Consider the following 26,818-nt stretch of genomic DNA (forward strand, 5'->3'; position numbering starts at 1 on the left):
CTTCCAAAATTGGATAGTGGTGATGGTTTTACAACTTTGAATTTACTAAAATAATTGAATTGAATACATTTAAAATCGGTACATTTTTCAGTAGGTAATTACACTTCAATAAAGTTTAAGAATCAGAAACATCTCAGAAATTCGTTGGAGTAAAACTTTGTTAGAGAGATTATTTCCAGTCAGTGCTGATTGTCAAGTGATTTACACTGAACAAATACTGATCTTCAGCTACTAAAACCAAATACATACATTTGAGATGTAATTGATATTTAATATTAGTTTCAGATATACAACAGAATGATTGGACATTTGTATGTATTGTGAAGTAATCACCACAATAAGTCTGCGACATCAATCAGTATACATAGTCACAAAAGATTTTTTTCTTGCGATAATTTTTAAGTTCTATTCTTTTAAAAATTTTCAAATATATAATATAATTAGCTACAGTCACCCGGTATACATTTTGTCCCTTTTACTTATTTATTTTATAACTGTAAGTCTGCACCTGCTGGCTCCTTTCAGCCATTTTGCTCCCCCCTCCCCTCCTTACCTTTCCAATTGAGTTTTGATGCCACTTAGGCAGTCTTTCTCCTCTTATTTCCTGTATTGGGATTTCTGCTACCTAGCAGAGCATACAAAGCCCTTTATGCTTTGATTCCAACTTCTCCCATGGTTTATTACACTGCCACAGAGTGCTTCAGTCAACCCTGAACTGTCTGCATTGTTCCTTGAATGTATCACTCTCTTATCTTTACCATTGCCTGTTCCATAATTCTGGAATGCTTCCTATGTCTTCCCATGTTTCTCTCCCTAAAACCACCCTACTCTATTTGTTGAAGCACTGGTGGATTGCTGCTTCCTGTGAGGCATTTAGTAGCGCTTTCTCCTCTGTACTTCTAGAGTTTAGTTGTTACTGTTATGTAGTTTATCTGCTTTCTTACCACTGCCACTTGGTAAGTACTGACTTTGTCTTAGATTTTATGCTGGGCCTTGTAGGCCCTTTTAGTTTGCAAGCTTATATCCTTTAGTTTCAGGAATGTTGTTCTTTCTTTGACTTTTTTTGAATTTGAAATTCTCATGATTTTTTGCCTCTCCTGTCTGTTTTTTCTGGATATCAGACTTCTAAAATGATCTGTTGTCATCATTATGATCAGTCTTTTCTTTGTGACTTCCATCCTTGTCTTTGTTACTTCTATCCTTGTCTTTGTTGTTCTCTGTAGCCTTGGCTTTTGCTTAGGTTTGCATATGTTTTAAGGTGAATTTCACATAATACAAAATTAATGATTTTAAAGTGAACAATTCAGTGGCATTTAGTACATCCTTTTCTTTTTAATAACCCCATCATACCTAGTAATAAATATTAAAGTGCTAATTTTTTAATAGTGATTTATTTTTATTAATTGAAAAAATTTTTTTACATTATTGTAGTCCCTGTAGTTCTCCCATCACCATATCACTCATGAACCATCAACATATTCCCTTGTGTTCTTCCCTCCCCTGTTTTGACCCTCCCTTCTTTGCTATATGCCTCAGATTTATGGTCAGATTGCTAGTTTTGACTTGTTATTGACCTTTTGTTTGATTTCTCTGTACATATAATGATACCATCCAATATTTATGTTTTTCCTTCTGAATGTCTGCTAATTTTTGTAAGCTTTTTGCTTTGTTAAATCATCCATTATGTATGTGAACTTTGCATCTTTGCAAAGTCTTAAATTTGTTAAGTAGATGAGTACAAAAGCATAAAGGTGATAAAAGCAATATTTACCTTTGTCATTCTGATTGCTTTACTACACATATTTGCTTGAACTTCCATTTTGCTATAAATGGTAACATTTCATCTTTCCTTTGATTGACTAGTATTCCATTGTGTTGATATACCGTATTTTAATACAATCCTCTATCATTGGGCACTTACTTTGTTTTCATGTCCTACCTATTGTAAATAATACTACAATAAACATTGTAGAGCATATAATTTTTTTGAATTATCCAAGCGAATCTGACTAATTGGGACTAAAGCGAGCTAGATCTTGGAGGTGCCAACTTTCTGTTTACTAAGTCACAAAGACATTTAGCATTGATTTGATTTGAATGTGTGCTTCCTTGCCTTAAATGCACAGAACGTGCCTGTTTACTTATTTTTTGCAGCAAAACAAAAAAACAAATTAACAGGCATCTATTTGAACATTCACTTCAAGGTTTCTGAAAAGCTTCAGGCAAGATTTATTTAGGATATTGGTTCAGCTGCTGTGATTGGGCTTTAAGTAACAGTGCTTTTAAAAAAGTGTTTTTTCAGTCATATCAAAGACAAGTTGTTAGTGGTCTGGGAGGTAGGGTAGGATGGTTCTACTCCAAGCTGTTATTTAGGCCTCTAGATTCCTTCTACTTTGCTGCTCTTTGCTTTTATTTTATTTTATCAGAGTTCATCAACTAGAACTTGTCTACCTTTACTAGAAGACAATGTGGGAAATATAGTTTCTGTGAGGTAATCTTGTGTCTCACTAAAATTTAGGAAATTTAACTAGAAGGAAAAAAGATGAGATTTTGAGTAGCAAGTATCAGTTTCTGAAGCAAAAGTTATGGTACAAAAATTAATCATTTAAAAAGTTTTGGAGACTTCTTGTTATTATGACAGTTTAGATTTATCTTTTGTGTTTTTGCCTCAGACCTAGAAACGTAGGTTCTGTGGAATAGGAAATGGTGTGTGGAGAACATGACAGGCTTTAGAAGCAATCATTGGTGTTAAATTGGTCATTGTAAAACATTCTTTTTTTCCTGAAAATAAAAAGTAAGTCACGAATTAGTGCTAGTACTTCCAATTCAAACTCAAGATAGGTATTTAAAATGTACTGGTTGAAGTATGTGTTTATGTCATAAAAAATTAGGTTTGATTTCTGACTTTGTGACTGATTAGAAATATAACCTAATTCTTCCTTATTCTAAGCTTCCTCATCTTTGAAAGGGGAATAATAATAAATAATAACAACTATATTTCATGGTGGTTATAGTGATTAACTGAGATAAGTGCTCAAGAAATTTTGCCCTTTTTATTATTCTCTATCACAGTACAAAAAGGACAGACTCCCAATTCTTTAGGGCTCAGTTAAAACTTGTCCTTGAAGATAGTGTGGTGCCATCAGGAAAGACTGAATCTTTGTGGGACGTTGAAGTTTAGTTAGAAAAATGTCAGTAAGAGATTCAGCTAGGGGTGTGATCTGTATTATTCAAGACTAGAACATATGATTCTGTTTTTACCTTTAAAAAAAAAGAAGCCTTTTATCCCCTATAGCATTCAGCATAGTGTATAATTACATAGTAATCCATGTGCTTATTTGGTTAATGACAGCCTGCCTTCCTGCCCTACTAGGGCAAGGACTATCCTTGTATTCCTTTTGTTTACCATTGTGTCTCCGCACTGCTTACCCAGTAATAATTCATACCCTGAATGAACTTTTACACGTTTACAAGTGCTGTGAAATTTAGCATTTGATTATATACGTATTTTCTTCTCTAGTTATTTCATAAGTGTTACCTTACACCTAACTCATGACTACTAATTAAACTATTTTAAAAATCAATAACTTTTAATATGCTGCAGATTTTTGCCCATTGATAACATTAGTTCTTCCTAAACTTTTATTATTTACCGAGTGAATTAATGTTTTAATTTGCTGGTGCTCCAGTCTGCTTGGAACTGGTTTTTAGCCATATTGTGAAATAATGTGCTAAGTAATTTATTGTTAATAAAAATTTAAAGTACTTGAAGTATCTCTTGTAATGAAGCTGCCACTTGTTACATTGCCTTAAGTGGGCGAGAGCAGAATACATAGATTTTCCTCCTTATTTTTCTTTAAAGATTTATTTATTTATGCATACAAGAACTGGGGTCCAGGCCAGAGGTGCGGGGGTTGAGAGGATTCGCCAGAGACGGAATGGGGAACAGAACAGGCAGGCTGACTGAAATGCACTGCTGAGGGGAGCAGTGGGCAAGACAGGAGAGGTCTGTTGCTCCATGTGGGTAGCTCTCTGGCCAGCTGGGGATCAAAATCATGCTGCAGAGGCTGCAGATAGCTTCACAGTGCTGTGCTCAACCCCTTGCGCCACCATGGAAGCCCAGATTTTCCTCTTTAGGATTGCCTCTTACTGGGGGTATTCCCAGTGCTCCCACTGACATGGATGGCGCTGGAAGGGATCATGCTCAGCGAAATAAGCCAAAAAGAAAAAGAAAAATACCGGATGGTCTCACTCATAGCAGGAATCCAGTGTTCCCACTGAAGTATGTATGCCTTCCTGTGCTCACCTTTTGTATCCAGTGGACAAGATTGAGAGTGATTATGCCCTCCTGAATCTTTGGACAGGCACTCCTAGAAAGGAGGTAAAGCATGGTATAATATAAAGTACTAGTCAAATTAAATGGCGTATATATTCTAGAACCTTTTCTTCTTCCTCCTCCACCCCTTTTACCATTAATTATATAGTGCTCAGAATTTGCATTTGCTTATATTTCTTTTGTTATTGTCACCTTTTGAAGCTATAACTTATATACAATAAAATACAGCAATTTCAAGTATAAAGCTTGAGTTTTGGCAAGTGTAAATGTTTGTGTTACTAACAACACAATAATTATATAAAAAACAGTGATTTCAAGAAAGTTCTCTTATGCCCCTTGAAGTTGATTTCTATCACCTTCTCCAGGAAACTGTTGATCTGATTTTTGTTGGTATTGTTTGGCCTTTTCTAGAATTTCATGTAATCAGAGTGTTCCATTTCATGGAATCAGAGTGTAGTCTGTGTCTAGTATCTGTCATTTAGCATAATGCTTTTAAGATTCATTCTACATCATTGCATATGTCAGCAGTTTGCTCCTTTTTATTGTTGAATAGTACACCATTTTATGGCTATACTAGAATTTGCTTATCCATTAACAGAATATTTGGGTTTTTTCTTTTCTTTTTTTGGACCATTGTGAATAAAGCTACTATATACCGTGGTTGGTTACGTGTCTTTTTTGAGCATAGTTTTCATTTCTTTTTTTTTTTTTTTTTAAAGATTTATTTACTTATTTATGTAAGAACCGGGGTATAGGCCAGATGTGCGGGGGAGGGTGAGAGGATTCACCAGAGACAGAGTGGGGAACAGAATAGGCAGACTGATGAAATACACTGCTGAGGGGAGCAACGGGTGCGACAGGAGAGGTCTGCCACACCATGTGGGACCCTTGCAGGCTGGCCAGGTTGGAACCCGCGCTGCAGAGGCTGTGGACAACTTCACAGTGCAGTGCTCAACTGCCTGCACCACCAGGAGAGGCCCAGTTTTCATTTCTTAAGTATATATCTAAGAGGGCAATATTGGTGCATATATTAAGTATATCTAACTTTATAGGAAGCTGCCAAGCAGTTTTAGACTACTATTTTACATTCCCACAGGGAATGTATCAGATTTCTAGTTGCTTTACATCTTTCAAAACATAAGTTTTTTCAATCTTTTAAATTTTAGACAATGTAGTGGGTATGTAGTAGTATCTCATTTTGGTTTTAGTTTTCATTCTCTGATGAATAATAATGTTGAACATCTTTTCATGTTCTTATTTACTACCTGTGTATCTGGTGAAATGAGTGTTCTGATATCTTGCTTGCTTTTTTACTGATATGCTTGGTTTATTTTTGAGTTATAAAAATCCTTTACATATTTTGAATACCATTTTTCAAATATGTTCTTCCAAACTATAGCTTGCATTTTCTTTTTTTGTACAGTGCCTTATGAAGAGCAAATAGTTTAAATTTATTTTTCCTTTTATAGTTCTTTCTATGCCCAATTTCAAAAATTTTTGCCTAACCCAGCGTTACTAATATCTTTGTCCTGTGTTTTTCTTCAGGGTGTTTTATGGTGTGTGCTCTTACTTTTAGGGTCATGGTTCATTAAGCTATTTTATGTTTGGTAAGAAGATTGTTGAGGTTCATTTTTTGACATATGGTTAACTGATTGTATCAGTACCATTTGTTGATACTCCTTTCCCCATAGCATCTTTGTTGAAAGATGCTATTTGTCTATTTCAGTTCTTCCTATTCTGTTTTGTTTTGTCTGTGTCTATGGCCAGTATAATACTGTCTTAACTACTATAGCTTTATAAGTCTTGCAGTCAGTTTATCATGATATTTTTTCTTTTTCAAAATTGTTTTGTCTACTAGTAGGTTCTTTGAGTTTCTTTATAAATTTAAAATCAGCTTGTTAATTTTTATAAGAAAACCTGCTGAAATTGTGATTGGAATTACATTGAGTCCATAGTTAATTTGGGAAAACTGATATTTTACATAACACTCTTAAATTTTTTTAAGCTTTTTTTTTTCCTCTGTATGTTTGTAGTTTTCATTTTATAAGTCTTGCACATATATTTTGTTGCTGTTATAAATTTGTCTTTCAGTTTCTGATTGTTGCTGTTACATAGAAACATAATTGAATTTTGTGTTTTGACCTTGTATTCTGTGATGAATTTCCTAAATTCACTTATTATCTAGTAGTTTTTTTCTAGATCCCCTGAAATTTTTTGCATGGCAAAAGCCTTGTCCCTGATCTTGGGAGATGGGGTAGGGAATGACGTCTTTTACCATGTAAATGTAGGTTTTTTTGTATATTCTTTTTATTAGGTTGTGGAAGTTCTCCTTTGGCCCCAGTTTACTAAAGTTTTTTGGTTTTTTTTCCCCCCATGAATAAGTATTTTGTAAATGTTTTTATGCATGTGTTGAGATGATCATATAATTTTTCTTTTAAAATCTTGTTAATAAGGTGAATTACAATAATTTTTAATGTTAAACCAGCCATGGGTATACATATATATGAGTATATATATAATATATAATTACATACACATGTCTCTGTTGGTTATGTATTTTATAGATAAGGAAATTGAACACGAACTTGGTGTTGTTAGTAAGTGGGCATAGGAACCCAGAAAGCAGCAATTTAAAATTATTTGCTATAAGGTCAAGCAGAAAAGCAAATTTCGGTAGGGGTGACAGTATTTTGCACAGCTTATGCATTAGACAGGATCCATATATGTAATAGGGATGTAGCAAAGTGGCGAATATAGGCTGAAATTTTGGTTTTTCCCAAACCTGCAGTAACTTGGATAAATTTATCACAGTCTTTGTGGCAAGGTTTCCTTATCTTCCTCCCAGCACCAAAGAATAATTCTATATTTCCTTGAGTCCAAGAAATATTGTCCACTTACTCCCTACCCTCTTCAGCATTTCTGAAATCAGGAGAAATTTGTTAGTTTTCAGGTAGGAAGTAACTTTTGATGCACTTGTATCTGGTATTGCCTGTGTCTGTGAATATTTAGGCATGGGTGTGGATCATTTAGCTCTCACTTGGGCTGGCTGACTTATTTTCCTAGCACCTGATGTTAGGTGAGATTTTTATATTCTATTGAAAAGAGTGAAAATGCTTCAATTTAAGTAAGATGAGTATTTGGTTAATAATTACTTTTTATTAGGAGTGGTAGTAATAAAGCAAGAATTCCCTTCCCATTCTCACTTTCCACAGATTACTTACATTTTTAATTGTTGTGCTGGTTACTCTCATAGGTCTAATTTGTCAAAGTTTTGCTGTGAAACTTTCAAACTTATACCAAAGTAGGGTGTAAGAAAGAACCCATACCCAGTTTTAATGATTATCCATATTTTACTGGTGGTGTTTCATCTGTTCTGCCCCTACCTTCATATGTACTGTTTTGTTTTTTTACAGCAAATTTTAGACATCATATCATTTCACTCATAAATACGTCTGTCTTACACATATAAGGACATCTAAATATATATTGAGATCTACATCTGAAATGTAGCTTAACAAATTTTAAATTATCAAGTTACAGGCAGACTGACAAAATACACTGTGAGGGGAGCAACAGGCATGGCAGGAGAGGTCTGTCGTGCCATGTGGGACCCTCCCTGGCGCCAGGGAACGAACTGCCCTGCGGAGGCTGCAGGCAGCTTTGTAGCCCAGCGCTCAACCGCTGCGCCACCAGGGGAGGCCCACAAGTTTTATTTACTTTTAAAATTTAATTTTAAATTTATCTTTATAACATGATTTTTATAGGATCTAAAAAATATGTGCTATCCAGCCTTATCCTGTTTTCTTTACTTATCTTACAAGTATTTACAATTTTTTGAATCAATCTAGACACTGTTTATACATTACATCTTATTATAACATTGTAACCAAAAGCATTATGGAAGTTTAACATAAATTTAGATCCCTAATTGTTCATGAAAACTTTTTAAAGGAAACTATTACCTTATGGTTAATTAGCATTAAAACAAAAATACATGCAGTATATCCCCCAGTATGCCACATCTGTGGCAAATAAAGACACTTGAATATGCCTCATTTCTGTGATGAGTGGTAAACTTTGGAAACTATGAGATAGTATTATGACTGCTTTTATCAGTTATGAACTATTCCTGATAAATCAAACATCTCTCCAAGCCAGCCTTTTGAAAAGAAGCATTGTATCATCTAGTGATTTAAAACTGAAATAAATAAAACATAAAAATATTTTAAGGTTAATTATATAGGAAATGCAAGTGAAATACTGACTAATATAGCTTGAAATTATACTATTCAAAGTAAAGGTACTGAAGAGGTCAAGATCATAAATATGTTATAAAATATGACTCTGATGTTTTACTAAATTTCTAACTTAACAAAGTGAACTTAGAAGCACATTTACACCCAGTGTGGAGAAGACTTAGTTTCTTTGATACTCAAATTCTGTGAAACCATGCTATGGAGAAAGAAAGGGATGTGCAGCTGTGTTGCTAATTATTGTTGGGGAAATTATTATGTAGATATAATGTTAAATTTTGGGGAAGAAAAATCTGCTACCTCTTAGAATCTTAAGCTATAGGCAATAAATGTATTGGAGGATTAGATAGGATGATTCAAGCAGGATCTCTAATTGAAATCCTGTTCCAGAATTCAGAAAATAAAGAATGTTAACTTGCTATGTTATTTTAGGCAATATTTGATGTGAACAAGGAGTGTTTAAACATTTTTCTCTCCTTTGAATTATCAAGAAAAGATTACTATTGTGTTTTTGTGGCTATTATCTAGAAGATAAGAACAATATAATGGGCTGTAGAAAGATTGTTGGTAACTTTCTGAGCTTGAGGCATTAAGTTTTCATAGGAAATAATTATTTCTAGAAAATACGCTCAAGTGATTCACAAAGTTATTACGTTTTTACTTCTTAAGCTTCTTTACCAGTGTGTTTTAAATTAACCTTCTGACCTAGTACTTTATATCAGCCTAAATGTTTTATGTTAGATTATGAATTGGGATATTATTTAACTGTGTAGTTATGTGTTAGAGTTGATAATACTGTCCATCTTTTGAAAATCTTTTGGCATGTGTGTAAGCGCTCGCGCACGCGTGTGTCTGTGTGTGTGTGTGTGTGTGTTTGGAACTTAGTTTCATAGTTTCTTTTTAAGATCATGTTTCATGTATTACAGTACCTTGTTATTTTGAATATGTGAGATCATCACTGAAATAGAAGTCAAGAGAGCATCAGGTTCTTAGAACAAAAATGTTCTGTTTTTTCCTCTTTTTCTTTTTCACAGGTCCCTTGCTCTTTGCTTTCATTGATCTGATTCTTCTTTCCATTTTTATTTCTTTTGCCACCCATTATCCTGGTGCTTTTCTTAAAATATTGCATTAGCTCCATAACTTGTCTTGATTTACTTTCATCTGTCATACTGTGACAATAATTATTCCAAAACATCTCGTGGGTGTTTTATTCCACCTTTTTGTTGCTTTCCATTGTCTGCTTGATTCCTAACACCTTTCACAACTTAGCCAGTCATCTTATTTATCCATCCACTCACTTATTCATTTATTATTTATATTGAGTTTCTTCTATAAGCTAGCCACTGTGCTAATCTCTGAAGATAAAATGGTGAGTAAAAACAAGCAGGAGCTTTGTCCCATGTGTCTATTTGAGAAGACAAACATTAATAAAAATATTACAGATGAGTTAAATTGCAATTATGGTATATCTTAAAGGGAGGAACATATGTTATGAGAACTTACAATAAGAGCACACTAGCTCTAGTCAAGGAGGTCACAGAAAGCTAAGATCGGAAGAGGTGAGTAGGATTTTTTATGCAAAAAGTTGGAAGCATGATCATATCAGGCAGAAGGACTAAAATGCACGAAGATTCTTTCCCCAAAGGCAGTATGGGGGGATTAAAGAGACTAGTATGACTTGGGGCATAAAAAAAGAAGGATCACTGTATAAAATGGAAAATAAGGTTGGGCTTGACTACACAGGGGCTTTGAGGCAATGATACTGTTGTTAGTAATGCAAAAACACTAGGAAGCCATGTGAGGGTTTCATTGGCAGGTAGGAGGTGAAAGAGAGGGAAGACAGGTTGGATGACCAGTTGGGCATTGTTGCATTAGTCCTGACAAAAGCTTGGCCAAGGAGGTTAGTGATGGTAGAAGAGATAGAAGGAAGCAACAGTTTCAAGAGAGATTAAATCAACTGACTTTGCTGATGTATATTATATGCATTTGGGGACTTAAGGAAGAGGGAGATGGTATCCTACCAAACTATCAATAGATAGATGAACTAAGAATTTCAGGAGGAGAAAATCAAACTGAACTTTGAGGTACCTTTCAACCAGTCAGGAGGCAGTGTTGAGTAGGTAGAAGAAAATCTGGTGCTCAGAGGAAAGATCTTGGTGGATATAAAAATTTGTTTAATATTATCCACAATACTGTCCTCAATAATAATTGAAGGTGAAGTAGGTGGGCTGACATTTTAGAGTATCAGCTGCTTTAGGCTTAAGACTGAACCTTAAGGATCTATTGCACTTATTGGCTATTGGAGGTTAAGGGTTGTAGTGGAGCAGCCACAGAAGAGAAAGAAAATTGTAATATTTCAGTATTAAAGACAAATCTGAAAACTCCCCAGTAGACTTAATGACACTATTAGTTATCTATTTGTAGAAAGTCATGGCTTTGTTCATCTGGGATCTTATTAGTTGGAACATCTAAGATGGCCATATTTATATGTCTAGGATTTTGGTTTTCACTGTTCCCGGGGATCTTGGTTTCTTGTCCATGTGATTTTTTTCTATGTGATCTCATGTCAGTCAGTAGTGTAAGTTTAGGTCTCTTTAAGGTCTCCTAAGGGACTGGCAGTGAAGTTGCGAGGTCTAGTAAGATTTAGCCTTGGAGTACTTTGACCCACACAGTTGTCAATTATAGCGACAGAATAAAAGATCATTGATTACCTATACAGGAGTTTTTAATAGAGTGAAAGACCAGGAAATGACTAGAAAATGAAGAAAAATTCCTTACCATTCCTGTTTTTTCTAACTTGACCCAAAATAAGCCACTAATTTCCTGAAGGCTTCCTGTTTCTTTCCTCACATGCTGTTTCCCTGAATATTATTCTTGTCTCCCCTGTTAGATTATTATCCATTCTTAAAGGCTTTCTTAAAACCTTCAGTTTCTTTCCTTCCTTATACTTTAGCTTCCAGAAATTCTGAATTTAATTTAGTTTTTAATGCTAGTATTTTACATTTTTTAATGATTTTTTTTTCAATTTAGGTAAAGTTGATTTATATCATTGTGTTTGTTTTAGGGATTATAGGCTCAAACCTGTGAGCATGTGTGTGTTCACAACATATCCACCACCATTGTCTCACTAATCCTCTACCATGCTGAATTGCCCCCCCCCCCTTCCATCACTCTCACCTGCCACCCTCCCTTTCTGATTGCCTCAGTTTTATAATCAGATGTCAAGGGTTGGGTATTGCTTTGATTTTGTCTGACCCTTTGTTTTGTTATATTACACATATAAATGAAATGTCTTTCTCCTTTCACTTAGTGACTCATTTCACTTAGCATTATCCACCCTAGTTCCAACCATATTGTCGCAAATAGCAAATACTTAATCTTTTTTTGTAAATAAGTGGTATTCTGTGTGTATATATCCTATATCTCCTTAATCCTGTGCTCTGTTGATGGGCATTTTGGTTATCTCCATAACTTGGTTATTATAAGTAGTGCAGCAGTGAACATAGGTGTGTGTATGTCCCTTCAAATTAGTGTTTTTGTACTATTTTTTTGGTAGATACTCAGGAATGAATTACAAGGATTCCTTTTTCTCCTCATCTTCACTAAGACTTGTTTCATTCTTTTGATATGTGCCATTGTCAAACGTGTGAGATGGTATCTCATTATGGTTTTGATTTGCATTTCCCTGATGATTAGTGATGATGAGCATTTTTTCTTTGGCCATATCTGTATCTTCTTTGGAGATGTGTCTATTTAGCTCTTCTGCTTGTTTTTTGATTGGGTTAATTTTTTTTCCTCTTTGTTGAGTTGCATGAGTTCTATATTGTACGGGAGGCATTGGCCCTTTGTCAGTATTATGATGTGCAACTATTTTCTCCCATTCAGTTGGATGTCTTTTTGTTTCACTGATCATTTTTTTTGCTGTGCAGAAACCTTTTAGTTTGGCATAATCCCATTTGTTTATTTTTGCTTTTCCTTCTTTGGCCATTGGAGATGAATCCCCAGAGATACCTCTGAAGCCAATGTTGTGGGGTATCTTGCCTATTTTTCTTCATTGTATTTATAGTTTCAGGTCTTGTAGCCTATGTTTTTGATCATGATAATTTTCACTCTGCATATGCCTTCCATTCTGCAAAATGGAATAAGACTTTGATTCTTCAAATTTACTCCGATGCTACTTTATTTGAGATCCTTCCCTAATTTATCCCTCTGTAGCTTATTCCTTTGTACCTCATGCATACTTTTACTGTTGTACATATCATAGCATATTACAATTATTTATTTAAATGTTCTTGAAGATAGGCAATTATGACTAATGTGTTGCCTTTATTAAATAATACCTGAGTCATAGCTTGATTTGTGAGCCCCGTTCTTATTTTTTTAAAGACTTCCAATAATAAGAATTTTAAAATTATATATTAATAATGACATAATTATCTCTTTGATACTGTGATAAGTTCTTTGGTACTAGGCTAGTATTAAGCTATAGAAAAGTGATGGTTTGCTGTGTGCGGTAACAAGTTCTTGCAAGAAATAATATATGGTCACATTCTGTATATCTGAATAAGGTAAGAATTTACGTGGTTAATTTTCTGAGTGCCTCAGTGGAAGTATGTACATATGTACATTCTCGCTATAAGCACTGAGCTAGATGAGGCAGTTGTTATGGCTTCGACATATGAAAATGGTTGTTTCTCCATTCCCTGCTCTTGGTGTTAGGCTGACTTTGCAGTTCATGTCTGCAAAGAGCCATGGAGATTAGGTAGTTACACACATAGCCAGCTGTTGAAGGTAATAGTAGTTGGTTTTGTACCCACTGCAAACATTATTGAAACTGGTGTGTTTGCACCGTTGTGTGTATACATTTTGGGATTGGGGAAACATAATTCTTGTTTGCAGGACACAGAGCGGTGCTTCTGCTCTTATTATAATCCCTGTTCTGTCACCCTTACTCCTCTACTTTCCATAGATTGTGAACTACTTTCATTTCACAGGTAGAGTAGAGAATCCAATTTTTTTCTCCTCTCTCGACCTGGTAGGATTGGCAGCTAGGTAAATAGGTCATTAAAACTTAAGGTGGGAAATGTATTTTTTAAAGGGCATATAGCATATTTGAATTACTTCAGTAATAGAATGAGTTGGCACAACATCCAGGTGCAAGGGGAAACCTCCTTAAGCTTTGATACAGATCAACTCTGACTTTTATGGTGAACGCTGGTATGTTCATCATACAGGAGCCAGTTAGGTTACGTATATCAGCAGAAAACCATTTGGTTCGTGAATTTATGATGTTTTAAATTTTTTGTTTAATCTTCTTTCACTGTTTACTGACTTACCTGGTTTTGTTTTATGATTTGCCAGTTTAAAAATAAGTAATGATGTACGACAATCTTGGTTATCTGAGATTTTATAATAGTTTCTATGAAAGGGAGCTTGCTAAAACATTATCTTAAATATTGTTTATTGGTCTTGTTATAACCTGTGTTATATCCTGATATGCCATGCTTAGGATACAGAGTCAGTGAGTAACTAAATAATTAAAAGTTAGTTGAGTCTTACTCTTTAGCGAAGTCACAGAGTAAGAAGCATAATCAAATGTAAAACAGTCAAATTATGGAAACTTATATAAAACACTTTTTATATTTTTCTTTTTTTTAATAATAAATTTTATTTTTATATTCCCCATACAATTGCAACCCCCCCATTCTGACCCCAATCCCTCCCCTCCCGCCCCCCACCCCCAAAAAGTGTCTCTGGTTCATAGTTTTTTGTTGATTTTGATTTTCACTTTCTTATAGTTATTCATTTTCCTGGTCCCTTATTTAAGTTTTCTAGATTCCTGCTATGAGTGAGACCATCCGGTATTTTTCTTTTTCTTTTTGGCTTATTTCACTGAGCATGATCCCTTCCAGTGCCATCCATGTTGCTGCAAATTGCATGTGTTTATCTTTTTTGAATGCTGAGTAATATTCCATGGTGTATATGTACCACATCTTCTTGATCCAGTCATCTATTTTTGGGCATTTAGGCTGTTTCCAAAGCTTAGCTATTGTAAATAGTGCTGCTATAAACATAGGGGTGCAGGTGCTCTTTGGAATTGATGTTTCTGTGTCCTTTGGGTAAATACCTAGGAGTGGAATTGCTGGATCATATGGAAGCTCTATGTTTAGTAGGTCCAGAAATCTCCACACAGCTCTCCATAGTGGTTGGACCAGTTTGCACTCCCACCAACAGTGCAGGAGAGTTCCTTTTTCTCCACACCCTCACCAACATTTGTTGTTGCTAGTTTTTTTAATATGTGCCATTCTCACTGGTGTAAGATGGTATCTCATGGTAGTTTATATTTTTCTAAGTGTATAAATTTCAAATGTGTCTAATGCTAGACTATTCTCTACCTAATCTGCCCTTTGTTTTTTAGACCTCTAGAGAAATTATTTTTTTCTTAAACTCAGGGAATACTAAAAGGTAAAAGTGGCAATAAGCTAGATCTCCAAAGGAAAGATGGAAAAATAGGGCAGTCTTCCTAATTTAAATAGGAATTAACATTTCTTTCTCTGTTAGATACCCAAAAAAATGACATAAGATATCTAGAATGATATAATAAAATTAATCATTGAAAATAATAATTGAAAACGTCTGTTGTATTCAGTAAAAATAAAACATTGTTAGTATAAGCAGTAATTTTCTGTGCTTATTAGTCTATTGAACTGAAGTTTTGCCAAATGTAGTTTTTTAAAGACCCTAATAAAGACTACAAATGTCACAGTTGTGGGAAAATTGCTGCATTATTGAATTACACTTAATTTATCCAATTCTTAAAATTTGTAGTACTCCTAGATGCTCTAAACTTGATTATAACAGGGGTTATTTGAGGAAATATGTCTCCTGACATGCAATCTGACTTGTCTCTAAAATGGGAATAATAGTACCTATCCCATTGACTTGTTATAAACATTTGAAAAGCTCAGAAAATGGCCTTTGGTACGTAGTCCTCAAAATATGCTATAATTGTTTTGTTTTTGCTTATATTACACATGTACTTGAGAATTGGAAGAGAACAGTAAGAGGGAGAAGAGTGAGTTGCCTCTTTCCATTGGATAAAAGAGTAATTAGGGGGAAAGCGTAAGTTGGGCTTTGTAGAAATAAATCTGAAATTATTTATAAGATACACTAACTAGTGGCTTAAAAATCACCAGATTGATTCAGGAATGGATGATTTAAAATTTTTTTAAAAGTACCTTTTTATAGTGAAACTTTTTTTTCCATTTTGTAGAACTAGTTTTTTCCTTATATTGCTATTTCACTTGAACTTTTAAAGTACAGATTTTGGTTTCTGTTAATGTAAGGCAGTAAATTACGGTGTTTTAAAAGTACAGAATCAGGGACTAGACTTCATGGGTTTATTTATTTTTTATTTTAAGATTTATTTTTTTGTTTATACAAGCACTGGGTACAGTCAGAAGCGCGGGAGGGTGAGAGAATTCACCAGAGCCAGAGCAGGGAGCAGAGCAGGCAGAAGGACCGAAGTGCACTGCTGAGGGGAGCAGCGGGCGGCAGGAGAGGTCTGCGCGCCATGTGGGACCCTCCTCTGATGGCCGTGGAGCAGCGGGGGATCAAACCGGCGCAGCAGAGTGGGCAGCTTTGCAACCCAGCGCTCAACCGCTGCTCCACCGGGGAGGCCCAGACTTCATGGGTTTAAATTCTATCTCATTTCCTATGTACTTTCCCGCAAGCTAGTAAAAAGGTCTCTATGTCTCAAGTATTATTATTTGTAAATGGAAATTCTAATTGCTCCTTTCTCACTTGATTGTTTTGTGGGTTAAACAAATATATATAAAGGATATCAAACAATGTTTGCCATATTGCTATGTAATTGTTAATGATTTTTTTTGCAACATTAATTTAGACATTTAAATTGAGTATTCTCATACTAAAGTTTCCTGCAGTTTAACGTCTCAGAAAACAACTTGAATAAAACAATTTTCAAGTATTTAGAATAAAAAAATCCTTATTAATTGCTTGGTAGTCAGTATTGTGACTTTCTCCTTTTCTTCTTTATGTTTGTCCTTAAACACATGCTTAAAACAGATGTGATCCCTTTCCTCAGAATTCTTCAGTTAGTGAGACCATATTTTATTATGCATCTTTAAACCCCCAGAACCTAAATTATTCATATTTGGGGGTACATAAAAAATGAGTAAATGCATACAGGATTTTCAGGAAATATCTCTCTTGCATATATCTTAGTAGTTGATCAAGTAAAATTCTTTGTTAGAGTCTTTATAAATGTGAGCTTTGGGATTGGAAAATTATACATACCTTTTTTGAAGCATGTATTAAGATTTTATGCCTTTGTCTTTCTATAAAATAATGCCGTGTTATAAATGAGGTGTATATCTTGTAAATGGGAATAATTTGAATAATTAGTGGGTTTTTCTCCATATTAATATAATCTAGTATTCTCAGTAAGAATAGTGATATAAGAATTTCTGTCATATTTGCCTAATTTTGTTCTTTTTATTGTGGATTTTAAAAAATTTAGTAAATGAGTAGAATGTTGTAGTTAGTAAAGGTGCAGCTTCCTTTGTTCGCCTACTCAGTGTTCCTTCTCTTGCTCTTCTCCATCCCAGAAACAGTAAATACCATAGGTTTGATTTTAGCCTTCCAGTCATATTATCCTACTTTTATTACATGTATATGTTATGCAGGAGTATTGGAGAGTTCCCATTAATATATATACCTGTTATTATTTGGTATTGTCAAACTATTTTGCTAATGTGATGTAGGATGAATTAGTATCTAAATTTCATATAGTATTATGAGTTCAGTTGAGTTTTTTTTTTTTTTTTTTAAGATGTATGTAGGGCCTCCCCGGTGGCGCAGCGGTTGAGCACTGAGTTGCGAGCTGCCCGCAGCCTCTGCAGCGCCGGTTCGATCCCTGGCCGCTGGACGAGGGTCCCACATGGCGCGCAGACCTCTTCTGCCGCCTGCTGCTCCCCTCAGCAGTGTACTTCGGTCCTTCTGCCTGTTCTGCTCCCTGCTCTGGCTCTGGTGAATTCTCTCACCCTCCCGCACTTCTGACTGTACCTAGTGCTTGTATAAATAACTAAATAAATCTTAAAAAAAAAAAAGATTTATTTTATGTATACAAGAGCTGGATGTGTGGGAGGAGGGTGAGAGGATTCACCAGAGACAGAGCCGGGAACAGAACAGGCAGACTGATGTGCCGCGGACCAGTACAGCAGTAGACGATGAGGCCGTCTCAGGGTTGAGAGAAGAGCGCAGGGTGGTCAGGAAGTCGGCGAAAGAAATGACAAACAGATACACTTCAAGAGAGAGTGTAAATTTGAGTGCAACTTTATTTGAGTCTGTGGTCAGTATATATATGTTTTTTTAAAGGCATAGGATCGGTTATCAGTGAACTAAAACAGCTGGCTCATAGGTTTAGCTTATCATTGACAGGTCAGTGATCTATGTGATCTATCTGTCTATCTATCTATCTATCTATCTATCTATCTATCTATCTATCTATCTATCTATCTATCTATCTATCTATCTGTCTATCTGTCTATCTATCTGTCTATCTAAGTGATCTATCTTCGGACAGGTCAGTCCGAAGTTACATCTGGACCTAGCTACATTTTTGAGTAGACAGGCTATTAATTTTTTCTTTTGTTCTATGTAATTACTTTTTTGTTTTAATAACTACTCACTACCACTAACTTATTTATTAATTAGCATGGGTGAATATACTTTTCATAAGATCAAAGCTAGCAAAGCCAAGGACACAATCAGAGAAATCATAAAACTAACAATTCTATTATTACACAGAGTTTAGTAATGTTTCATTTGAATTAGCCTAGTTATTAGATTACATATGTTTTTTAATCAGCAATCAATGACCTTTTTAGACCGGGAAAAGAAAAGATTTTAGAAAGACAGTTTTAGTAGAATAAAGTTTGTGGGCCTTGAGAAAGCGAGATAAGGTTCCAGGTGGTCAGCATTTCTTTTAATCATCTTTGTGGCGGCTTCTGGTAGTTGTTATCTCTTGGCAGGCATTTGGCTTCTCTGCATCTTAGGGAGTTTGCTGTTCTCCCCCTGCGCGCCTGGTTCCTTGCCCATGCTGGACCTCAGGGACCATGGCAACAGCCATTAGCCCTGAAGGTCACTGCAGGGGGAGGTGCAGCACTGATGAAATGACACTGCTGAGAGGAGCAGCGGGCGAGACAGGAGAGGTCTGCTCGCCATGTGGGTAGCTCCGAGGCCAGCGGGGATCGAACCGGCACTGCAGAGGCTGTGGACAGCTTCACAGCACTGCACTCAACCACCTGTGCCACCAGGGAGGCCCCCATTTGAGTATTTTTATGTATGAGTCTGACTTATAGGCCACAAGAGTTTCCTCTGGGGTTTTTCCCCCCGTATTTCCACTTTTGGGAATTATTCAATTCATACTTATTGTACATTTTTTCAATTTTTACACTTTTCTTGATTTATATGCAGTTGGTCTTGATTCTCAATGTTTGTATATTCAGAAAGAATTCTTTTTGTGATTTGAAGACATTGCTAGAATTTCAACTTTAGACTTTAGAGTCTAAATCCCCTAGAATTCCCACCACCAATCATCACCTTAGCCTCGTGTGTACTTTCCTCCCCTGTTCTGATCCCTCTCCCTCCCGCTTCCCTGCTGAATGTCTTCAATTTGTCTTATGCCTGCTAGTTTTGTTTTTATTTTATTTTTTTCCTGATCCCTTGTTTGGTTCCCCTATATTCATCTATAAGTGAGACCATCCAGTATTTTTTTTTCCTTCTTATTTAACTGAGCATAATCCCTTCCCGATCCATCCATGTCGCTGCAAATGCGTAAGTTTATATTTTTTGACTGCTGACTAGTATTCCATTGTGTGTATATACCACATCTTCTTGATCACCTTTTGGGCATTTGGGTTGTTTTCATATCTTAGCTACTGTAAATGGTGCTGCAGTAAATACAGATGTGCAGGTTTCATTTCAAATTTTTTTTTTTTGTCTTTTGGGTAGATTAATATAGAGATGAAATTACTGGATCATATGGTAGCTCCATTTTTTAGTAGTTTGAGGTTCCTCCACACAGCTTTCCATGGTGGTTAGACCATTTTTCAGCTTTAGACTTTAGATTTGGAATAACTTAACCTTCATATGAATACTTTCTGTTCAGGCTTTTTTTATCTTTTCTTGTCCCTGTTTCCCTGCCATTACTCCTTCCTACTTAATAGCTATAGGGGATTTTTTATTTCCTTTTTGAGTGAGAGAGGGGAGGTAGAGATATTCAGAAGGATAGGAAAATGAATAAATATTTGAGAACTTTATAAAATTGATATAGCTGTATGTAAAATATGCTTGTGACCTTTTTTGGGTTTGGGAGTTTTTTGCCTGAAGTATATTCTAGAGTTAGCATTGTACAGCCCAAGTTCATTCTGTCATTGCTTTTTGTTTCTGTTGTAGACACTCATTGTTACCTGATTATTCTATGTATATGTGATTATTATCTGATTAGATGTGTGTGTAGTATGGGGCCTGTCATTGTCCCATTCACTGCTTATATATGAGGTGTCTATGCAGTGCTGTCTTCGTTGTTTTCCTCTGGATTCTTTTTTTTTTTTTTTTAGAGGCATGTTTTTCATTTATTTATTTGTTTGTTTGTTTTGTTTATACATGCACTGGGCACAGTCAGAAGCACGGGAGGGTGAGAGAATTCACCAGAGCGGGGAGCAGAGTAGGCAGAAGGACCGAAGTACACTGCCGAGGGGAGCAGTGGGCGGCAGGAGAGGTCTGCGCGCCATGTGGGACCCTCCTCTGGTGGCCGGGGAGCAGGCGGGGATCGAACCGGCGCTGCAGAGGCTGCAGGCAGCTTCGCAACCCAGCGCTCAACCGCTGCGCCACCGGGGAGGCCCTCCTCTGGATTCTTGAGATAGTCCCATGCTGCCATTACTTTTCAGAGTTACTGCATTTACAGTTGAAACCCTCTTTCCTCCAGTACCATCAATGTGTTGATGTTTCTGTGATCTTAGGGAGAAACCTGGTAAGTGTGCTTCCCAAGTACAAAGGTGATTTGGTCTCAGATAAAAGGAGATGATGAAAACAGTGCTTTCTTTATCTTCCAGCAGGATATAGTAATAGCAGCCAGGACTTGGGGGTTCCTAAGCTGTTTTGCAAGTATCACAGAGCCTTTCAGAATAGAGAACCCTCTTCAGAGAACATCCCAGCCCAGATTTTGTCAGTGTTTCTTACTTGTTTCCTCTTATTTCTGTTTCAAGTCAGTCAGAGCCAGAGGAAGACCTTGGCTGATCTTGATGGAGTTTTACAGCATATTCTCTTGGCATTCTTTTGGAAGAGATATGTTAGGTTAGCACAGCTTCACTTAGAAACTCTTAGAATAGAAACTAATTTTTTTTAAATGGTTTGATGTAAGTCAGTGAAGAAACTTGAGTGTTAAGTCAGTGTAGAATAACTTCAATTGCTAATTTATCAGGTTCAGAAATCTTGAGATTAGAAATAGAAAGGGTAAGTAATGCAGCTGTTTCACTTTGTGGTAAAAGTAATATAAACTCTGTTACTCTCAATAAATTGGAAAATGATCATTTTAAAGTCCTAGATTTTAAAAAAATATTTATATAGCTAATTTGTGTATCCAATATTTATATAGATAATAAGTCCCTGAGTATGTTGATCCTGGGATTTGTTTTTACTTTTACAAGATTTATGTGATGAAGGGATTTGTTTTGCTAAGCAAAATTACCACACTTAAAATATCAGTAATTCCTACAACATTTCAGATTTTCCTGATTGTCTCAAAAATCTTTACTTTTCATTATTTTGTCTCTTATTCTGTAACAGTTTCACCAAACTTCCCAATTCTTTACTCTTATTTTTCATGCTACTGATTTATTGGAGAAGCCAGGTCATCTGTCCAACAGCTTGTCCCACATTTCTGGGATTTGACTGATTGTTCCCTTGTGGTGGTGGTTAAAAGTTGATCTTATATCCCCAGTAGTTCCTGTAAACTAAAGAAGGCTTAGATTCAGTTTCAACCTTTACCTTTTATTTCCATGTTACGACTTCCTATTGCATCTCATCATGAGACACATACTGTCAGGTTTTCCCACTCAGTGATGTTACAACAGATTGATATGTGGATTCTGTTGGGACCCTACTAGTTATTCTGTTGGTATAAAGGTCCCATTAGAATTACTTTAAAACTTACCTTCTGATTTAGAGGATCTGTTGGAGACTGGGAGACACATTAATAAAAAGGCATGCAAAAATTCCCAAACTTTCTACATTTACTCAAATGTGTTAAGAATCATTAACTTTTATTCCATAGAGTGATAAAAATTTACATTTATACAAATGCTTTGAGAATGTATGTTTTGTGTAAAATAAAGCATATTTAAATTTATTATTAAGAACTGTAGATATGTTTGAGGCCACTGTGATCTAACAGAAAAAGAACTGACTCAGACCCAGGAGGCCAAATGACTTATTTTTTCTGAGACCCATTTTTTTTAATCAGAAGAATAGGAGTTATAAAATATTTATCACAGGGTTCTTTTAATGATTAAATGAAATGGTTTGAAATCAGTGATTAGTTGAATCAAAATCTGAAAAACATTACAGTAATAGATTTTTTTCCAATTGATACTTTCTCAGTAAAGCTTAGGAAACCAATTAACAATATTTCTTGTGTGATTTTAGCTGTATCCGTATTAGACTTTTGTTCTTGGGCTTATTTCCTTGGTTTTAATATCAGTATGATTTATGTGGCCTTTTGGAAAAAAATGGTGTATGGAAATCTTACTGCTTTTTCTCCCCTACTTTCAGCTCCATTTACCTCTTAATTCTCCTTTGCCTGGAAGTGAATTGACCAAGGAACCTTTTCGTTGGGATCAGAGACTCTTTGCGTTAGTGTTGCGATTGCCTGGCACCATGTCAGTAGAATCAGAACAGTTGACAGGTGTACCTTTAGATGACTCTGCAATCACACCAATGTGTGAAGTGACAGGCGGTAAGTTTTTTGTTGGCAGTAATTTCAATGACTTAAAGCAGCATTTATCTGTATGAAATATGTGTTTCAAAAACTCTGTTTTATTTAATAAATTAATATTAAACATTAAACATGATAGTATTAAAACTGCACTGATGAAGGTCTGTGATTTGAATGGGATGTGAATATTTTTGGATTTGATAATGAATAGTAATTTTTTTTATTCACAAAGAAAATGAAGGTATTTGAAGTTGTCCAATTTATTTTCTCATACACAAAGATTACCAGTGATTTAATGCTGTAGAATTATTTTCTGTGAAACATGTTTCTGTGGATGGATACACATTTGTATTCAGGAAATTTAGTTTTCAGCCTTTAAGTGTTAAGATCTTTTTTTTTTTTTTTAACTTTAGGGTTTTTATTTAACAGATTGAAGAAGGGATTTGAGGCTGTAATTTAAACATTCTTGTATATGGAAATTCCTTACTAGAAATTACTTAATTTGAACTTGGAATTATGATAAAGTTATGGTTCCACATATACTATGTCTTTTGTCTTCTAAGATCAAGACTATTCAGTGTGTGAAATGCAATGAGTATAGTCAGAGAGTCTCTAAAAAATTCCTTAGACGTTATGTAGTAGTTAATATCTTTGTCTTTGGGCTTAATGTACTAAAGCTATTTTATTCTTTGAAAGTAAATCTCCAGAGAGGTTTCCAAATTCACCCTTAGTAGTAGTTTTTCAAGGATCTAGTCACTTTAGTTGGTCAAGAAATGCTTTCCCCAATTATACTTCCTGAATTTCTCCTGATATAGTTTAGTGGCTTGCCTGTTTTAATGCTCTTACTAACAATAATGGGAAGCCACTCAAATGCCACTCATATTTTTATATATCTGAATAAATTTTCTTTTTCATTTTAAAAGAATGTTCAGTAAAGAAAGTTTTGAGGATAAAATACAAAGAAAATAGAACAGACAAGCTAATATCCACTATTCAAATATGATAACAAGTCCTATACATTTTTTAAATCTAATGTGTATGTACATTTATTTTTCCATTATAGACTACATGTTCACTAAGGGAAAGTTGGAAAAAAAATTTGCCTGTGTTGCTAAAACAATAGATGCTTTAAAAAATGTATAATTGTCATTGTAAGCATTTCTCATTGTTAATCAGGTAATTAATAAGGGCCCACTCAATGTAAAATAACTATTCTTTATACTGAGAATACAGCAGGAACAATAGAAAGCTTACATTTTTGGACTGTTGATTTAAAATCATGTTAAATGAATAAATTATTTTAGAGAGTTATGAAGAAAAAATAAAATTATAGCAAGTAACTTGAGTCAGAGAATGAGTAGCCTTAGGAAGTCTTCTGAGGAGGTAACATGAGTAGAAATCTGAAAAATGGAGTGTAAACCATATGAAGACCTAGGCAGAGGAAATAGTAAGGGAAGGAATATGCTCTATATATTTGTGAGTAAAAGGAAGGCTGATATGGTTGGAGCTAATATAGAAAGGAAAAGAGAGTAATATATGGATTTAGAGAGGTAGTCAGGGATCAAATATTGAAAAGCCATTAGGCCATAATTCATATATTTTATTTTCCAAATGTGATGGGGAGCCATTGGAGGGCTTTTTATAGAAAGTGACATCTGGTTTCTATTTCTAAGAAATTACTTCAGCTACTAGATGAAAATATACTATAAAATGGCAAGAATTGGAAGCAGGGAAACTAGTAAGAGGTTACAGTATTTCATTCTGAAGTGCTAGGTTTGGAGGAGGTGAGATTTGGTCCTATGCAAAAGAGAACCAAGGATGGGGTCAATGAGGGAAGAAGGAATCAAAGATGATTCCCAAATGATTAAGCTGCCCTGAATAATTGCAGGTAATGGGGCCTCCCCTGGTGGCGCAGCGGTTGAGCACTGGGTTGCGAGGCTGCTCGTAGCCTCTGCAGCGCCAGTTCGATCCCCGGCCACGGCGAGGGTCCCAAAACAAAACAAAACAAAACAAAAAAACAACTGCAGGTAAATAACTGGAATATGCACTGAGGCAGGGAGAAGCAGGTTTGGGGAAAGTCTGGGGATGATAACAACTTAAAAAAAAAAAAAACCTAACCAAAAAAAAAAAAAAAAAAACCATGCCTAGTAGAATTTGGTGGAAGTATCAAGGTCAAAAACCATTTCATAAAAATTATGACTTTTCTGCACTAAGTAAATTGAGTTTAACCTCCAGAAGGACTGCTTCTCAACTTAGAAATATTCTTTTGTTTCTTCTTGGTTTTATTAAAGGGCTAATACTAATAGATTGCTGTGAGACAGTTTTTCACTTTACTGCCTTCAGATTTACTATATTTAGTTTGATTTGTGTTTGTATATTCTATATTATCATAAGGGAGTCAGCTTCTTAACTTGAAGGTGTGTACTTGTCTCACAGATACAATGAATGATCCTAGAAACTTTGTTTTCACTACAAAGTGCCATACATTCCAAAGGGTGTGTTTTGACATAGAGACTAAAAGAAATATAGACTATAGACTTAACTTTGTAAAGGTAACAGAATTTGACATTTCTCTTTAACATTCAGAAAGATTAATAGATTTTTATTACATGCCCAGTGATTCAAGTTCATTCATTTTTTTCTTTAAATTTTCATAAAACATTTTTTTGTTGGTAATTTTATTTCATACAAGGATCATAAATCATTTACTTGTGCTTTTCTCATCAATTAATTGAGGACACAGATAGGAGAAAGAATTGCCACCATTACACATTTAGATACTTTCATTTTTTAATGACATCTTGGGAATATGCTTAAATTTTGTGAAATAAAATAGCTTTTTATAGTTTTCTAAGTGTTTTTATTTTTTTAATTAAAAAAAAAAGATTTATTTATTTATTTATACAAGCACTGGGTACAGTCAGAAGCGCGGGAGGGTGAGAGAATTCACCAGAGCGGAGAGCAGAGCAGGCGGACTGACGAAGTACACTGCTGAGGGGAGCAGTGGGCAGCAGGAGACGTCTGTGTGGGACCCTCACCCGGTGGCCGGGGATCGAACCGGCGCTGCAGAGACTGTGGGCAGCTTCGTAGCCCAGCCTTCAACCCCTGTGCCACCAGGGAAGGCCCTAAATAGTGTTTTTAGATGATCAGTCTTTTTATGTATTGTTTTATTTATATGCTTAAATACGTAAAACATGAGCAAAGTGTGCCCAGCGTAAAGATTCCAATACCCCATAAGAATTTGAATCTTGCCTATACTGTTGTACTAAGTTGGATAAATTAGTTAACTTCTCTGTACTTTAGTTTTCTCATTTGTAAAATGGAGAAAGTAATGCATAAGATTGTTTCTGTGACAAAATAAAATTTAAGGCAATTAGAATAGTGCTGGGCACATAGATACTCAAAAATTGGTAGGTGTTTTTATGATTATAGCCATCATTATCATGTACAGGTAAGATGTTTGTTACATGATACTTGTTTTTCTAAGTATAGCTAACTCTGAGGACTTGAATCACTAATACCTCATGTTCTTTCTTCTGTGTAACCTTTAACAAATCATATGTTAAGTATAAATTAGTTAACTTGCTTGTCAAATCTAATGGTATATTTGTGTTTGGAAATAATAAGTTGAATTTGTAAAATAGGACTTTTTTGTGTAGAGCTTCTTGCAAATAGCACTGTAAGATAACTGAGTTTTAGTTTCAAGGCTTTCATCATTGGTCTGGATCAGCACAAATAGTATTATATCATATCATAGAACTTACATATATGTAATTACAAGTTTTATAGCAGTCACATTAAAAAGAAAAAGGTGAAATTTATTTCAGTCTTTTTCTTTAAGTCAATATATAATATTTCAACATGAAATTTATACTGAAAATTGAGACGCTTAACTTTTTTTAAAGTCTGTAAAATCTGCCATATATTTTATATTTACTGTGTGTTTCATTTGGGACTATCCCTGTGTCAATAGCCATATGTCGTCAGTGACTACAATATGGGACAGCACAAGTTGAGATACACTTGTTGATAATTCCTCTTTAAGAGATTTTTCCCTACTGTTTTTTCTTAGTCACTAGCATTTTTAATGTTTTTTAACTAAAAATACTATGAGTTAAAAAGTACAAAAGGGAAATTCATTTAAAATCGCTATTTCCCGGGGCCTCCCCTGGTGGTGCAGCGGTTGAGCGCTGGGCTGTGAAGCTGCCC

The 26,818-nt window shown here is 35.2% G+C and overlaps 1 protein-coding gene across 4 annotated transcripts in view; it reads left to right on the top strand.

Annotated features, from left to right (window-relative positions):
- Positions 1-26,818, top strand: part of INTS6 (integrator complex subunit 6) — an 82,731-nt gene that overhangs the window by 32,170 nt on the left and 23,743 nt on the right. For all 4 annotated transcript variants that reach the window (XM_037527263.1, XM_037527262.2, XM_054701667.1 and 1 more), the window contains one exon: positions 22,447-22,630. In XM_037527263.1, the coding sequence (XP_037383160.1) occupies positions 22,447-22,630 (184 nt within the window). The remainder of the gene's footprint in view (positions 1-22,446; positions 22,631-26,818) is intronic.

This window comes from Talpa occidentalis, unplaced genomic scaffold, assembly GCF_014898055.3.
Source record: "Talpa occidentalis isolate TD23 unplaced genomic scaffold, MPIMG_talOcc4v2.1 talOcc4.5, whole genome shotgun sequence".
NCBI classification, from domain to species: domain Eukaryota; kingdom Metazoa; phylum Chordata; class Mammalia; order Eulipotyphla; family Talpidae; genus Talpa; species Talpa occidentalis.